Raw genomic sequence first — 18,663 nt, 5'->3', positions numbered from 1 at the left:
ATCAAATCTGAAGTTGACCACGCAGTTCGTCAGTCAGCGAGATCCCTCAAGCTGGGAGGAGGATCTTTTCGGGTGGATGAAGTTCAAGGTCAGCACAACTAGCTGACTAAAGTAACACCCTAATAATTAAGGCAACTGGATGTCAACCATGCTCAGCTGTGCTCTCCTCTCTGTGGTGAAGCCTGTATTGCAGCAGGTTTGTTCCCAACACATGGGTCTCATAACATTGAGATTCTAGTAAGGTCTGGAGCTGCCATTTTTGTGCCATTTGCCATCAGCTGCAATCAAAGGCAGGGATGAAGGGAGGGAGGGAGGTGGAAGTCTCCAAGGGGCATGACTGGTGGAGGGCAGCCAACTCACAACTCCAAACTATTGTGAGGATTTGTTCAGTAGAACTCACTAAGAGGTTCAGAGGCTTGTAAGGTTGAATAGGGGTGTTTATTGGTAACACAATTAATTACTTATGTACAAAGTACAACCCAAACTAGGAGCTAACTCCATGCTGGTTTTTGCTAGACTGCTATTGTACTCAGTCCACTATCATATGACTCTCTATATCATATTGTGGGTGGTACTGTTTCTCCAATCCCACATTAAGCCTTGCCATACCAAACACCATTATACTACACCTCCCTCCTAGTCTTTACCCAAACATATTTATAATATAATCTTCCTTCATGTGCTACCCCTTCTCCCCTCTCTCAAGTCTCTGGCTTTTTAAATTCAGGTAGTGCGGAGACTTGACAATTCTTCCAGATCTCATTCTGGTCACATCTGGAGGCATGCTAGGCTCATTGCTTTGGGAAAGCTTTTTTGGTTTGGAGTTGAAATTGTGGTACTCTGCTGTTTCAGGCACTTGATTGTCTCCATCTGATTCGCTTTTTGCGCTCCTTGGAGGTGAATTTCTCCTTATTGACAATCCATCCTATTTGTTTAGACTCCGTAGGTTTGTTCCAATCCTTCCAAAGGGAATGTTCACTCCATTCATTCATAGAGTGGAATCAGGTTGGATTTTCTTGTGGGGTCCGCCATGTTCTTCTTAGAAGTTGACGTTTCATAAATGGAACCTCCACTGCCACTTGTTTTGTAATTTCACGAAAATAGTTGTTTATAATTTGTTTTAAAGGTTATTAATCTTTTCATCCAGCTCAGCAACGACTCTGGATGAATTCAGTTGTCTTTGTTCCAGAGTTATTTGCGGAATCCTTACACAAACTTAACAACTGCACCTGGGCATTCAACTCCTATCGGAATCTTTCTTCCATGGTTACTGACTGCTCTGTAGTTTCATTTAGTTCACTCATTAGATCCTCAAAACGTTTCTTAGAATTTTCCTTTTCTGCTTTTAAAGTCTGGATTTGCTCTTTCATGACGCACATCTCATCTTTCACATTCTTCAGATTGGATCAAAGTTCAGGAATTTAATCAGTTTTGGCTGTTAATTCCACATTCAACCAACTGTTCTGATTTATCAGCAATTCCATCTAGCTCACGTCTGTAACTTTACTTCTCCTAATTGTTTCTGAGACTCTTCATACTCCTTCGTGAGAACTTCTACTTTCTCGTGCACCTGTTCAACCTTTTCTTGACATTCTATGTTCTTGATTTTCATTTCAGCCATTTCATCCTTCAGCAACCCAATGGTTCTCAGTAAATTTGAGGCATCCAGTGCTTACTCTTCTTGTTCTTTGATCTTCAGCTTTAGATTTATATTTTCTGATTTTATTTCTGCCTTTTCTTTCTCCACCTGCTGCAGAGCTTTGACCTTGTCTTTCATTTTAGTTTCATTGTTAGGCAGGTCTGTCTCCGGCAAAGCCTTAATTTGTTTCAGTTCTGCAACTGTGCTATTCGTGACTTTATTACCTGCTTGCAGCTTGGAATGCTCTGCGGTTTTCCCTTCAATCAGAGTCATGTGGCTCAGCACTTACACCTGCTGTTGCAGTTTGGGTAACGTTTTCAGTAATATCTTTTCAAAAAATCTATGTTTAAGCCTTCTGGCTGGTTCTCAGCCTCCTCTTTCTTCTGCATTAAACTCTTCAGCTCATGCAATTCATTGCGGTGACATGGTATGCCACTGTCATGTGGTTTGCTTGGATATTGTCTTTTGCCTTTTTGTTGCTTTATTGGGGTTGTTCTGTCCCCCTTTGCAAGCTTTGTGTGCTCCACAACTTGAAGATTAAATTATTTGTCAAAGGGTTTTGATATCGCATCAAAGCGAGCTGAGGATTCATCAATGCATTACATTAGAATCACTTAATCCACAAATACTCCAAACAGGTATAAAGACGTATTGATCCGGTCTTTGCCTGATTTCCTACTTAACCCTGATGTACTCATTCACTTAAAAATTTTCTTCTCCAACTTTGCATCTGGTTTGGCCTGATATCAACCCAAATTCATCTGGTGGAGTTGATTTACTATCTACCTGTTTTTCAGCTCAGCAGAGTACAGCTTTAAATCTTGTTTCTCTTTTAAGGATGGTGCTGCAGTAACGTTTTCTTAATGCTTCTTCCTGCACTTAACAGATTTTGGTGAGCTTCCACAGTAATCATGGACCCCACTTCAAAGGGATTGATTTCTCGCAGTGAATTTTTTGATCAAGGATTTGGGCCCTTCAGAACACTTTTGGAGTATGTTAGGCATGATTAAAAGACAATTCTTGGTTTTGGCTGAGTTTTTAAAAAGTACTTTTTCTTACAATGGAGCTCAGCCGTTGCATAGTATGGCAGTCTCTGTACCTGGGTTGGCCACTGTGATTAATGAAACAGACTGCTGAAAATTGATTAATAGCCTGAAGCATTTTAAAGGCTAGTTCAGCCTTAGAACTGATTTTTTGCCCACGCCTCCTAAGTCCTTTGGCTCTGCAATCGATGGGGACTTACCATGAACCTCCACGAGTTCTTTTACTGCAAGGTGGATTTTTATTCTGCCCTTCAGCATCCACGCCTGCACTGGAACTTTTTATTAAGCAATCTCCAGCTACTCTTCAGTTCAGGTGCACTTCAGTTAGATCAGGATGCTGGTCCTTTAGTTTTATCAGACTCCGAGCTCCTTACCAGCTTCTCCGGTTCTAGGTTCACTCATGAGCTGCCACCATGTTGTGACGGTATGTTTAGTAGGTCTCAATAAGAGGTTCAGAGGTTTGTAAAGTTGAACAGTAGAGTTTATTGCTAACACATAACTATTTACCTATGTACAAAGTATAGCCCAAACTAAGAGCTAACTCCATGCTAGCTTCTACTAGACTACTACTGTAATCAATCCACTTTCATGTGACTCTCTACAGCATACTGTGAGTGGTACTGTTTCCCCAGTCCCCCTTGAACCTTGCTATGTGAACACCCTTATACTACACAAAGCTCCATCCTCCAGGGTGAATGGTCATGGTTGACAAAGGCTCATGCGGTTAGTCTTTCTATGCTGCCAAGGCAATGGTCTCTCTTTAAAGCTTCAAGGGAAGTGGAGACAAGTGGAATAGTGTCAGAGTGAAGCTTCTTGCACATGGCTCTCATCGCCCTGTTCAAAGAGCATGTATCCATATGCATTCATGTATGAACAGAAGGAACACCCACCTCTGGTCCTCCAGGATGTTCTTTACCAGGAAGGGGTGGGGTGGGAATGTCATGTCTAGATGGAGGCCAGCTGAAGGGCTTAGCACTGATTTTCTGGCTTTGGGATGGAGGGAAACCTGTAAAGGACATGTTCACTAAATGTATCACTTCAATTTGTTCACACATCACTGAGATGTGGATGATGCATGCTGCAGGCACCCCTGCCTTGGTAATGGCTCTCATCCAAATGAGGTGGAGGGCATAGGGCCAGGCTGAGCAAGGGCCTAACCAGTAAGAGGCAGTGGGCCTTTAGAAGGTAAGATGTTGGCGAACATGGACAATGCAATGGTGAGCACTGGCCCAACCATTGGTATATTACAGGCAGTGCTCTTATCTAGAGATGAGCGAAAGGCAATGCTGGAGGCACCCTTGTATGCCCCAGGGTGTGGTTGCTCACATCTGTTTCTCTAGTATGAGCTGCAGCCACAAGGACTCTGGAGGAGCTCCTGGCCTCCACTGAGTGAATGTCTGTCTGGTACCCTTTAAATATGGCACAATGACTTTCAACCCCATGAGTTCTTGCCCACCCTGCCACAAGATTCTCCTCACTGATGCATAATGAGTGAGGTAAAAAGTAGAAGATCGCATGTGTTCATCCGCCCCACTGTCCAATGGGAATTACGCCGACTTTCACATCGGACTTAAGTCTCCAGAACAGAAAATTCCATCCATAGACAGAAATAGGTAGTTTGAGCTTCAATGTCTCCAGGGTTTAGTAGTTGTTCTGTGGCTAATCACAATGTGGTCTCCTCTGCACTGGGGAGACGGGACAAACGTTCTGAAGAACACCTCCATTCGGTCCACAAGCATGACCCTGACCTTCCTATTGCTTGTCACTTCAATTCTTCACCTCGCTCCCACTCTGATCTTTCTATCCATTGGTCTGATACAACCTTCCACTGAAGCTCAATCCATGTTGGAAGAACAGCATCTCATCTTTCAAATTGGCTCTCTACAGCCATCTAAGATCAATATTGAGTTTAACAATTTGAACCTCTGTCTCCATTTTGTCTCATTTCTTTCTTCATTTGTTCACTTTACATTTAGATGGCTGCGGTCCAGGCATTCACAGTCCATCTGGACACATATTTAGTCTCTACTTTATCCATTATCATGAAACCTTTTGTCATTTAATCTCTCCTGCTCTTCACCCTATAACAGGCCATCCCTTTTGTTCCCACCCCACATTCACCCTCTTACACTTGCTCAAAACCTATTACATTTCTATCTTTCTTCAGTTCTGATAAAAGATCATCATAAATCTGAAACATTAATTCTGCTTCTTACCATAGATGCTGCCGCTCTTGCTGAATATTTCCAGCCTTTTAGTTTTTATTTCAGTAACTGGGGACTGCTTGTAGTTTTGACATCCCTGCTTTAGCTGAGTAGATACTTAATGTAACAATCAATGTGTTTCAAAAATAACTAGAAGTTGTCAATGTAGTAGCAATTATATTGTCAAGGTCCAATAACAATCATCTTGCTAACTGGCAGTTACTTGCATTGTTAAAACAGGTGATGGGCATTGGCTCACCCATAAATGCGTACAGCTGTAACACAGGGTGGGACTGGGGGTCTGTTACTCTGTTGAGCTGGCTGAAGAATAAACCTTCTTGAGGTAAAAGACCAGCTTCAGACTCATTCTTCCCTTAAATACAATTATTGGAGTTAACCGAAGTGTGCAACACTCAGATGTATTGTTGCCTTAATATACTGCATAGCTTGAAGTGTAAGGAAACATTTTTGTTGAATTACTGTTTACAGACAGTAAATTTTGAAGGAAAATCAGAATGGCTCGTAACTTCTGGTGGAGTGGCAAACGAGTCAGATTGCCACGCTGCTCATAATTACTTACCATAAAATGTAGTTGCTTCTATGTCGCCTTACCTTCTTACTCAGGCCGAGTGAGATCTGTGTAATGTATTGGGTTCCCAAAGCCTACTGTCGAGGGAAGCTCAGTCAAAAGTAAGTAAGCCGCACCCTCTTTTTTTACAGCACTAGCATGGGTGGTCGTGGGACTGGGGGAAGCCCATTTGTTGGCGGGGGGGTCAGTACAATAGTTACCCAGAGGCTAGATGTGGTTTTAATTCTGTTAAGTTTTTCTGGGTAATTATTGCTGTATGACTGTCGGAACCATCTGAAGTTTGTGATTTAAATGGCATTTTTGAATGATTCCTAGTGCAGAGCAATTGCCTGAAGGAGTTTGAAATTCCTGGGCAATTTCCATGCAATCCTCCAGGGGGCAGGGGGAGTTCTGAGTGCATCTCTGGGATAGCCCCCAGATACACTGTCCTGGGGTTTATAAGTTACGGCCCAACATTTCTGTGATATGCTGGTGGCCATAACTCAGCTCCAGCTTCCCAATTGTCTTGATAGGCATTGGGAACATTTTTCTCCAACAGAGCTGTCACTCTTTATTATTGATTGTATCTGGAGTAAGAGCTACTGGCACTGCATGCTACAATCATGGTTCTTCCCCTGCTTTTCAAAGTACAATAACTGCTTTTCTTGGCATTACAATACCATTAATGTTGAACAGCAGTGTTAGTCAGGTCAGTAGCTGATATTTGAAGAAAGCCACATTTATTCTTAGTACAACATATTCTGCTAAATTGATTTACAATCACTAACTGTTAGAAAATGAGGTACCAGACTTTCTAAAGGATCAGTTGTGCTATGTAAGGCTATGGAGCTTGCTGTGAATTAGCTGCACCCATAGATCTGATCTCAATTGGGATGGTGGTAAGGGGGTATTACAATTGGCTGCAGCATCCATGAACTGGGAAACTGAAAATTGGCCAATATTCTATCTCCCAATGGCCCCTGCTGGAATTGCACATGCAGATATTAGGTAAGGATAGGGTTGAGTTTGGCTATGATGCCCCTGTGATAGTCACACACAAAGATCAAGTGAGGTGTCAAAGGGTGCACATTTTTCAGCAAGTAGTCAACATCTTCAGGAAGGGAGTAAAAATACTGCCAGGAAAATAAAAATGGGAGGTATTTATATTTTAAATTAATTTATATTTCAATGAACTCCTTATTAACATTTTATAGTTAGATGTTACATTTTTATCTGAACACAGTTCGTATGGAATGACCCTGATACAACATTATAAAACTGAGAATCTAAGAAAGGGAATGAATGCAGTAGGCCTCACCTATACTCATGACACCATATCAAAATGTCAGACTCTAGCCATTTGTTTTAAAGGAAGGGTTATAATTAGCAAAGAATGATTGAGAGACATCTCAATAATTGGGAGACATTCAGCAGAATATATTTTTCTTTTAAGCTCAGTCCAATTGGTTATATTACATTTCTTACTATAATTGACTTTACTGGGGCACAGCAGAACATTTAGATATTAGCAAGATAATTTCCAATTTCAACATTTTTCATACAGTTAAAAAGCATACCAAAGAATCAATTATAATATCCTTCAATAATATTTCAATGTGAAAAAGCAAATATTCTGAATAGATCAATATATTTGGAAAGCAAGTTATTCCTAAAACTACTTAAAAGTCTGTATTTATACCTAAGTGATATCTGAACAATTATGTTTTACCTGTACAAGATCGCTGGTCTGGGAGCAGAGCATAGCCACTACGACAGCTGCATTCGTAACTACCTTCAGAATTTGTGCAGTAAGTCTCACATCCTCCATTCACAATTGTGCATTCATCAATGTCTGTAATAAAAAGCAACTGGTCTATGAGTTTTACAGTTTAGAACAGATAATGATGACAGTTTCAAATCTGAATTAATGGCAGGTGAGGTGAGTAAAATAATAAGTTAAAGCTTGTAGCATAAGATCTGTTAGCACCACTGACAAAGACTTGAAAGCAATGACTTTGCAATCCAGAAACAGCATGTTTAATGTCAAGAACCCCCAAACGCTATTTCTGCCAGCTTTAATTGCTACAAGGCAGGGTCCTGGTGTACCCATTCATTTGTTCATATGTTTTGATGAATGAAGCAACAAAAATAAAATTTAAAAAAATTAGCAAGTACTCCAGGGTAGTGAAGTAAACTTATACAACCCTTTGTTCCTTTTTTATAGTCAATTAGATTTTGAGTATGAGGTTGATATGCATTTTTCACCTTGCCCCCAGTGGGGAAAAAAAACAAAATTATTAATTTGATGGTTGTAGTGTTTGCCTTTTACATGACCTTTTTTGGTGTCTATACATTGATTTTCCAGAATTTGCTCTGACATTGACTAGGCAGGACTTTCACCAACCACATTGATCCTGTGACTATACATCCCCAGATTAAGTGCCAGGGATTTATTCGCTTCGTAGTAGATTCACTATCAGTATGTGGGAGCCTACCATCAGCTCCGATAAATTCAAGGTAGTGGCATATTGCAAATTTTATGACAGCATGTGAAGATTTGGAATTAAGAAGGACATTAAGGGTGTAAGAAAAAGGAGCAAGATTTGGGCATTCAGTCACTTGAGCCTGCACCATCATTCAATAAGATCTGATGTGGCCTCAACTCCATTTTCCTGCCTGTCCCCTTTAACCCTCGACTTCCTCGTAGATCAAAAATCTGACTATTTTGGATGAATATATTCAATGACCCAGCTTCCACTGCTCTCTGGAGCAAAGAATTCCAAAGATCAAAGGCCTTCAGAGAGGAGGATGCCCCTGGGGGTGGAAGTCCTGTATGGTGAGAGCTGCTAGCCAATCAGAGGCTGGCAGCTCTTTTGAATGGCAGCAAGTAGTCAACACTTTCAGCAAGGAAGGAGAAAAATTGCCATTGTAACACCCACCCACCCAAAGTCAAGGATCATAGCAGGACCCAGGCTAGAAGGGAGTGATGGCAGGAGGAGGCCGTGAGCTGGCAGCAAGGGCAGGGGTTTGGGTCTCAGTGAGAACCCACACTCCCCCTCTTCCAATTCTGGGTCCCCTCTTCCAATTCTGGGTCCCCTATCAGACATAGAGTACCTTTGAAAGTGGGATACACCCTGGGAGCCTGCAAATAATTCCACTACTTGCTAGTCGGGCCCACCACATGCTGAGCCCCCTACCCTGCTTCTGGGTCAATACCAGCAACAGATGGGATGAAGCCCTTAAATGACATTAATGGCTGCCCAGCGTCTTACTGCCATGGACTAAATTGGAGTGGAAGCAGGAGGGTGACAGGGTCCTAACCTGCTACACTCACGCCTGATTAAATGACCCCTGCTACCAAGCTTACCTTGGAGGAAGGCACCAGATTCCACATTTTGTATCCTCCTCACAACTTGCTCTCCCACCTATCTTAGTATTGTTAGCAAGTATGGCAACAAGAAATCTGTCCCTTCATCTAAGGCATTAATATAGATTGCAAATAGTTGAGGATCCCTGTAGCACCCCACTAGTTACAGTTTGCCAACCAGAAGATGACTCATTTATCCTGATCTGTTTTCTGCTAGTTAGCCAATCCTCTATCTATGCTAAAATATTACGCCCAACACTATAAGCTCTTATTTTGTGCACTAATATTTATGTGATATCTTATCGAATGCCATTTGGAACTCCAAACATGCTACATCTACTGGTTTCCCTTTATCCATTCTGCTTGTTACATCCTCAAAAAACTAATAAATTTGTCAAACACAATTTCCCTGTTATAAAACCATGTTAACTCTGCTTGTTTATATTATGGTTTTCTAAGTATCCTGTTAATATTTCCTTAATAATAGATTCCAGCATTTTCCCAATGGCAGGTGTTAGGCTAATGGGCCTATAATTTTCTGATTTCTGTCTCATTTGTGGTTTTACAACCTCTTGGAACTTTTTCCAAACCTAAGGAATTTTGTAAGATTACAACTAATGCATCCACTATCTCTGCAGCCACTTTTTAAAAAACCCTAGAATGCAAGTCATCAGGTCTAAGAGACTAAGAGACAAGAGTGGGGAGTATTCCATCACATTCCTGACTTGTGCCTTGTAGATGATGGACAGGTTTTGGGGAGTCAGGAGGTGAGTTACTCGTTGCATGATTCATAGCCTCTGACCTGCTCTTGTAGTCACAAGTAGCTCTTGTAGCCACCTGCTCTGAGCCTAAGTTCCTTGAGCTGCAGATGTGGTTGATGTGGATCACACTATTGCCCACCAGTTCCCACATGCTACAGCATAGCACCTGCCCTGCCATCTCTATTATATTTTAACTAATTAGGGTTTCAAGTTTTGAATTATCACTCAACTATTAACTGTAGTTTAATTAAGTAGTTTTACCCATTAAACTATAAATTTAATACAATACTTATTTCTCCCAGGTCCGAGTTAAACTATAAAAAAACCAACCAATCGCCTACTTGCTCTCCTAAATAACGCTTCAGGTGTCGCTATCTCTCAGCTGGCATCTACTGGTCCTATTCTTTCACTTGACACATATGGGCTATACCATTCCTACCCCAAGGCTTACTAATTTGATTCATCTGGTGGTTCCAGAGAGTGGTGGAAAAAGACCAGATAAGAAGGGAATGGGTATCTGGGCTCTGTTCTCCTTCATTTCCCCACTGGCATTTGCATGCTATAAACAGGCAAGGAGTGGCCAGCAGTGATCCAGCAAGAAGAATATTTAAGTAGCAACGTGTGGGGCAGCAAAGTCTTCACTGCTGAAATTCATCCTGCTTTCAAACACCCCGAGAGTGACCTTGCTCATCATATTGTAAAGCTGGAAAGCCATGAAACTGTGGTTCTCACGAGACTGAATCAACTGAAAATTTGCTGCAAATCTGTATCAAAATCCACTATATGTATAATCCATCAACAGACTGTGGAGCGCTTATTGCCAGATATCCACATCCAGCTAACTATGATTAAAATAATTATAAAACTATTATTAAATGCACACTACTTGTATTATTTCTCAATGAAATGGATGATCTCAGTCACCAAATTAGTTTTCCCTCAACTATTGCTTACTAACATAATCCATGATGCTATATGGGATCTCAAAAACCAATAACGGCATTCCCCATGCAATGGAATTGGTGCAATTCAGGTGCTGTATGCACTTGCACATAAACTAACTTCTCCCATCTGACAATGCAAGGTCAGCTCATTCAAATGTGTTTTTCTAGCACTCTCAGCACAAGGCTCAAATTTTAGTTACCAGCAACTACTGAAGGACTTTTGGCTGCCTGTGAGCATTTATGTTATTTTTCTGGCAAAGGAGGGCTTGAAATGGGGCCTGGCAAGGAAAATGTCACATTTTAACAAGGCCTGTGCTTCAGCTCTCATTCCAACAGAACTTTATGCCTGGAGCACTGCTCAGGCACTTCAGTGCTTTACGGCGAGCTATAGCTGCAACCATGTTGATGCTTTCTTACCTAAAATAGAAACCCTTTCAAATAAAATCTCACATTATAAACTTCTTATTACTGCTTTTTTAGGTTTGCCTTTTGTCCAAGCCATAAAATTGAAATAGCCCATATCAAAGTTAGAAATGACATTCTATAACTATGACCATGGTAACCCATTACAAATTATTCTTCTTAACCTACCTGCAGTCTTCAACACAACTGATCGTGCCATCCTTCTCCTTCTCCAATGCCTAGACTCTGTCGTCAAGCTGGATGGAACTGCCTTTGCCTGCTTCAATTCTTATCCATTGAATCATAGCTAGAAAATCACCTGTAATGGGTTCTCTTCCCACTCCCCCATGTTAGTCCGGGAGTCCCCCAAAGATTCATCCCTGGCCCCTTCTACTTTTCATCTATGTGCTACACTTTAATGACATCATCGGAAAATATCAAATTCCACACATACACTGATATCACTCAGCTCTCTTAACCTCTCTTGATCCTGCCTCCATCTTTAGTTTGTAACATTGTTTGTCTGGTATCCAGCATTGGATGAGCAGAAATTTTTCTAACTAATTATTGGGAAGACTGAACCCATGTCTTTGGGTCTGCCACAGCCTCCCTTTCCCTGACCATCATTTCTATTCCTCTCCATGGCAACTGTTTGTAGTTGAGCCAGGCCGTTTGTAGCAATGGTGTTGTGTTGGACTCAGAGATGAGCTTCCAAACGCGTAATCGCTCTAAGGATTGCTTACTTCCACTCCGTAACACTGATAAACTTCAACCCTGCCTCAGCTTATCTGCTGTTGAAATTTTGATCCATACTATTTTAGACCTGGTAATGTGTAATGAGACAGGATTAATTAATGACCTCATAGTAAAGGTAAGAATGGTAAGAATGATCAAAGCATTATGAATTTCACATTCCATTTGAGGTGAGGAATTTGAGTCTGACACTAGTGCCTTAAACTTAAATAAAGATAATTGTAAGGGTATGAAGAGAGAGTTGGCTAAAGTGGAATGGAAAATAGATTTAAAGGTAAGATGGAAGAGAAGCAGTTGCCGACATTTAATGAGGTATTTCATAACTCTCAACAATGATGTATTCCATTGAGAAGGAGAGACTCTAGGAGAAGGGTGGACCATCCATGGCTAACTAAGAAAATTAAGGATGTATGAAAAAATATAGTTCATGGTTCATGCTAATATTTTAGAGGTAATGCTTAGCTCTGGGAAGGTTAATATTTACCTGTAGATAATTGAATAAAGCAGCTTGGAGTCTATTACACTTAAAAGGTTGGGGGCATGTTGACTGAAGGGGTTAACAGCTAGGAAAACAAGAGCCATAAAACTGCAAATGGGCTTACTCAGCTGGAGAACTGGAGGCGTGGTGCCTATACTGCTTGAATGCAGTCTAGAGAGATGTTTTGTTTTGGGCACTGGGGCTAAGTTAGTTTAAAAGCATTTAGTGAAGCCTGAAAGGTTACGAGTTCATGGAGATAGGTGGAGCTTAAGAAGGTTCTCTGGTTTTAATTTATCTGACTGTTCTACAGCAGGGGAAGAGGATACTGAAAATGTGCTGCTGTAAGCAGGCTCCAGGCAGTTGGGGTTCAGAGAAGTCCTGGGGAGCCGAGAAGGTGTCTGGTTCCATGCTGGAGGCAGTTAGGGCTCAGGATAAGCCCTGGGAGACATTTATATCTCTGTGCAGCCAGGAGACTGGAGTTCAGAGAAAGCCAGGGGCTGTGCCAGGTTAGTGAAGCCAGCGATCTGCAAGAGTTGGAAGTGTGCCAGTAATTAGAGGCGAGAGTGCAGCTTTGTGATTCCCTTGGAACACAGTCTCAGGAGGAGATTGAACCATCAGTCTTTGGGGCAGTCCAGGTCGGAGGCAGCTTTTGAGAGAATTTAGAGGCCAGATCTTTGAAAGTGAGGAGTTGAAATCCCTTGTGAGGGAAACAGAAGTTTAATGAGATTTTGTGACTCAGGCTGGTCACTGATGCCTGGGTGGGTTGCTGAGTTTGGTCACATCTGCCATTTAATGTGCAGTGTGGTGTGTTTGAGCATAGTTTGTCTGTTAATTCATATTTATCTCATGTTAATTCTGAATGTTAGAGTATAAGATAGATATTGTAGATTGTTTTACTTTTCTGACTTTGTATACTAAGGTTTATTTTGTTTTTTTTTTTAAAAACCATGGAATCTTGTGGCTTTATTCTCCTGGTGCATAACTTGGATTTCAAACCTTGTCTACATTAAACAAAGCGATGCTGGTCCCTAGCTGGATTGTAACAGATGGTATCAAATAAAAGTGAAGATGTACAATGTTGTAAAGATGAGTGGTAGGCCAGAAGATTGGGAAAGTTTCAGAAACCAGAAAGGATGATTTAAAAAAAGAGGAAGAAATTGGACGACGAGAGAAAACTAGCAATAAATATAAAAACAGTAACAAGTTCTATAAGTATATAAAAAGAGAGTAGCTAAAGAAACCATTGGTCCCTTAGAAAGTAAGGCTGGGAAATTAATAAGAGGAAACAAGAAAATGGCACAAACTTTGAACAAGTATTTTATTAGTATACACAATGGAAGACACAGAAAGAATAGGAGAAAAGTAGGGCGCAAAAAGGAGGCAAGAACTTGAAACAATCACAATCATGAGAAAAAAGTACTAGGAAAACTAATGAGATAAAAGGCTGATAGGTTCACTGGATCTGCTTTTTTAAAAATTTATTTACAGCACGTGAGCATAGCTTGCTATGCCAGTATTACCCATCTCTAATTACCCTTGAGAAGGTGGTGGTGAGCTGCCTTCTTGAACAGTTGCAGTCCCTGTGGTGTAGGTACACTCACAGTGCTGTTAGGGAGGGAGTTCCAGGATTTTGACCCAGTGACAGTGAAGGAACAATGATATATTTCCAAGGTTAAAGTTTGGGAATTCTGTGGTGAGTAACTCACCTCCTGCCTCCCCAAAGCCTGCCCACCATCTACAAGGCACAAATCAGGAGTGTGATGAAATACTCTCTGTTTGCCTGGATGAGTGGAGCTCCAACAACACTTAAGAAGCTTGACACCATCCAGGACAAAGCAGCCCACTTGATTGGCACACTTCCACAAATATTCATTCCATCCACCACTGGTGAACAGTGGCAGCAGTGTGCACCATCTACCAGATGCACCTTCTCACCAAAGCTCCTTAGGCAGCACCTTCCAAACTAACGACCACTACCATCTATAAAGATAAGGGCAGCAGATACATGGGGACACCGCCACCTGGAAGTTCCCCTCCATGCCACTCACCATCCTGACTTGGAAATGTATCAGAGAAGATTCACTTGGTTTATTCCTGAGATGAAGGGGTTGTCTTTGAGAAAAAGTGAAGAAAGTTGTGTCTGTATTCATTGGAGTTTAGAAGAATGAGAGGTGACCTTAGTGAAACATCTAAGATTCTGGGCAAGCTTGACAGATGTTGAAAGAATGTTTCTTCTCGTGGGGGAATTTAGAACTAGGAGGCAAAATAAGGGGTTTCCCAATTAAGACAGAGATGAGGAGAATTTTCTCTCAAGAGGGTCATTAGTCTTTGAAATTCTCATCCACAGAAAGCAGTGAAAGCTGGGTCACTGAATATATTCAAGGCTGAGTTAGACAGATTTTTGATTGACAATGGAGACAAGGGTCATGGGGACAGGCAGGAAAGTGGAGTTAAGGCTACAATCAGATCAGCCATGAGCTTATCAAATGATATAGCAGGCTCAATGGGTCAAATGGCCCGCTCCTGCTCATATTTCTTATGATCTTATGAACTCTAGACATTGCTACTCCAATGATCTTTTCACTGTCTTCCCATCTTATCCCCAACATAAACTTGTGCTCATATAAAACTTTGTTGCCTCTAACTTGCACCAAGTCTCATTCATCCATTATTCCTGTGATTTCAGGCCGACACTGCCTCCTGGCCTGACAAGCCTCAATTTTAAACTCCTCATCACTGTTTACCAATTCTTCTATGGCCACAATCCTCCACATTTCTGTAATTTTCTCTAGCCCTATAAGGTTTCAAACTTTGTGTGCTCCTTCAATTCTGGCATCTTGTGCATCTTTGATATTAATTGCTCGATGATTGGCAGCTGTGCTTTCAGTGGTCTTGGCCCTATGCTCTGAAATTCCCTCTCTAAATCTCTCTCTTTTAATTTAAGATGCTCCTTAAAACCTACCTCTTTGATTAAGCTTTTGATTATCTGTCCTGATATCTCATTCTACGGCTCAGTGTCAATTTAAAAAAAAAATAAGGTTCTTAATGCCTTGGGATGTTTGTAATGTAAAAGTATTACATTCATGCAAGTTATTGTTTTCTTCCTTCAATGAACCTCTCCACCCCCAACCCATGCCATCATGAAGCTGGAAACTTAGTATTGACAATACTGATACTGGCTAGCTGCCAGGATGTGCTCACATCTGTGAAGAATTTCCATCTAATTTTGCTTTTTTTCTGATAGATGGAAGGGGTGCCTAACTTGTGCTAAGCACTCCACACAAATGTGGTCTTTAATTTTGTGGGAACAAAGGGTACAAATCACTGTCCCACCAATTAGCAGCACTGCACACTGCTGCTTCAAGGGACTGAACTCCATGGGCTGGATTTTACCATCGGTGAGTGGGGGCAAAATCAGTTGCGTGCCCACCAACCAGTCAATGGCCAATTGAGGCCATTGACAGAGCAATTAAAGTAATTAGTGGACCTGCCCATCCAACCTTAAGGTTGGTGGGCGGGCCAGGAGCCCCGGCGTGCAATAGAAAAAAACATGAAACCTCATCCACGGGCGGGATGGGGTTTCGTGTAGGGTTTAAAAAATTTTAATAATGTTTTTTTGGAAATTATGAACATGTCCCAATTCATGTGACATTGTCACATGTGGGGACATGTTAGGGAAATTTTATTTTTCTATTTTGAGCTTTTTCACATTTAGAGCTGAACTCCCTGAGGCTGTACCTAGCCTCAGGGAGATGAGTACACTCTTTCATGCGCATGTGTGAAAGAGCGCACTCTCGATTTTGGGAAACCACCCCCCCCCTCCGCCCGCATAGGGAGCGCATAACTCTTCTCTGTGGACGTCAAGCTGGGCGGGCCTTAATTGGCCCGCCCATGTAAAATGGCACTGCGCCTCCGATCAGGGGTGCCGACTGGAAGTGCGCCTGTATGCACCCACCCATCAACCTTCCCCCCCGACGGGGGGCAAATTCAGCCCCATGGAAAGTGAATTCCTGTAATTTAGTTAATTTAGTAATTTAATAATTTGAAAGAGTACTTACCAACACAACCTTGTCTGTCAGGTGTTGCTTGGTATCCAGTATTACAGGCACATTGGTATCGTCCAATCATGTTGACACAACGTCCATTTTTACAAAGGTTGTCACTCAACTCACATTCATTAATATCTATAAAAGTGATTGAAATATTTAAACTGGACAATAAGTTTTTTAAAAAAAATTTAAAAGTAAAATGCATTCTGATCTGAAGGATAACTTAGATTCATTAATGTAATACATTTTTTTCACCTTTGGAAATGAAAGGGGTTACTAATTCCAATAAAAAGGTAAATTGCCAAGGGCAAGTTACGCACAAACTGCACCCAATCTGATGTAAAGAATTATCCTCCTGCATTGTGAATAAACACAAACTTTGCCAAATGCTTTATCATGAAATCACTGACTCTCTTTTCACCAAACAAAACCATTAAAACAACAAGCAGGTACCTTTGTTTCCTTTGAAATTTGTGAAATTAGTCAGCCTTTCTATTTCCAAATATGCAAAACTGGGCTGCTTTAATGAGCTGAAATTATCTTTCAATAGCACAACTTGGATTAAGGTTCTCTTCCTAAATCACTCATTGCTGCTTACCTATACATGACGTTCCATCTACAGACACTTCGTGGCCATGAGGACAGGCACACTGGAAGCTTCCATCTGTATTCTCACAGGTACCACCACGACACAGAAGAGGATTTCGTTCACATTCATTAATGTCTGAAATTATAGAAGATTTTTGAGGTTTACAACGTGACACCATATCAGCACTGTAAAGAAAGGATAGCATAACTACATCCCTATATGTGCATACATTTGAAGCATATTATGTTTAAGATCCAGCTTTAATCTCCAGTGTGTTTTTCTTGGAAAAAAATTGCTTTATATGTACACCATTGTAAATACATTTTTCTTTAATGTACTTACATGCTATTACCCAAATGATCAGAAAAAAATCCTCTGTGACATGAACTTTTCTTTTAAAGTGATTACCATGATAAGTGCCCCAACTTTGACACATTTCCAAGGTTACTCTAGACGTCAACTCGCACTACCACATGACACCAACAGCTCAATGTTTTTAGGGGAGCAATGGGGTTATTTGACAATTGAGGCAACAGAAGCCATCATGTGCTATATAACTGCCAGGCAATGACCATCTCCAACAAGACAGAATCTAATCACCCCCCCTTGACAGTCAAAAGCATTACCATCACTGAATAAGAACATAAAAAACAGAAGCAGGAGTAGGCCATTCAGCCCTTCGAGTCCGCTCCACCATTCAATGAGGTCATGGCTGATCTACTTCAACACCATTTTCCTGCACTATCCCTGTATCCCTTGATGTTTTTAATATGTAGAAACCTATCGATCTCAGTCTTAAACATACTTAATGCTCGGGCCTCCACAACTATCTGGGGCAGAGAGTTCCAAAGATTCACCACCCTCTGGGTGAAGAAATTCCTCCACATCTCAGTCCCAAATGTACTTATTCTGAGACTGTGTCCCCTGGTTCTAGATATCCCAGCCAGGGGAAACATCCTTCCTGAATCTATCCCTGTTGAGCCCTGTAAAAATTTTATATGTTTGAATTAGATTACTTCTCATTCTTCTTAACTTCATGGAATAAAAGCCCAGTCTATTTGATTGTTCCTCACAGGACAATCCCTCCATCCCAGGAATTAATTCAGCAGACCTTCACTGCACTCCCTCTATTGCAAGTATATCTTTCCTTAGGTATGGAGACCAAAACTACACACAATACTCCAGGTGAGCTCTCTTCCTCCTTTCTTAAATAGCGGGATTATATTTGCCACCTTCCAATCTGCAGGAACCATTCAAGAGTATGTCGAATTTTGAAAGATGATCACCAATGCATCTACTACTTCTGTAGCCACCTCTTTCAACATCAGGTCCAGGAGATGCGTCTTTTTTTGGAGTCCCATTAATTTTTCTAGTGCTTTTTTTTTTAACTAAAATTGATAACTTTCAGTTCCTCGTTTACACTAGTCCTTTGATTCTCCATTATATCTGGGAGGTTTTTAGTATTTTCCTTTGTGCGTGGGCCGGGGGGGAGCAGGTGCGGAGCTGATCACCATGCGCGATGGGCTCCGTATCGCCATTTTACATGGGTGGGCTAATTAAGGCCCACTCAGTGTAATACACGGCTGGTAGTGCTCAGCATTAGCTATGTGGGTGGGGGGAGGAGGGAGAGTTGGGGCCAGCACTCTTTTGCGCGTGTGCAAAAGAGCATAGCAATCTCCGATGCAGCTCTGTGCCTCAGGGAAATTGAATGGCTATTAAAATAACTTAAAAATTGATTTTAAAATTTATTTAAACATGTCCCCTCATGTGACTGTGTCACATGAGTGGGGACATGTTTTTATATTTATGAAAAATTTTTTTTTTTTAATAAAAGCTTCAGGAAACCTCATCCCGCTCGTGGATGAA

The 18,663-nt window shown here is 41.3% G+C and overlaps 1 protein-coding gene across 1 annotated transcript in view; it reads right to left on the bottom strand.

The window, feature by feature from the left end:
- Window positions 1-18,663, bottom strand: part of LOC121272136 (fibrillin-1-like) — a 639,088-nt gene that overhangs the window by 159,834 nt on the left and 460,591 nt on the right. The window contains exons 27-29 of the mRNA XM_041178628.1: window positions 16,807-16,932; window positions 16,218-16,343; window positions 7,184-7,306 (exon numbers count right to left, since the gene is read on the bottom strand). Coding sequence (XP_041034562.1) covers window positions 7,184-7,306; window positions 16,218-16,343; window positions 16,807-16,932 — 375 coding nt within the window. The remainder of the gene's footprint in view (window positions 1-7,183; window positions 7,307-16,217; window positions 16,344-16,806; window positions 16,933-18,663) is intronic.

Source organism: Carcharodon carcharias, chromosome 32 (assembly GCF_017639515.1).
Source record: "Carcharodon carcharias isolate sCarCar2 chromosome 32, sCarCar2.pri, whole genome shotgun sequence".
NCBI classification, from domain to species: domain Eukaryota; kingdom Metazoa; phylum Chordata; class Chondrichthyes; order Lamniformes; family Lamnidae; genus Carcharodon; species Carcharodon carcharias.
Note: the sequence above shows the minus strand (reverse complement) of the source record. Positions and strands in the feature narration are given on the sequence as shown.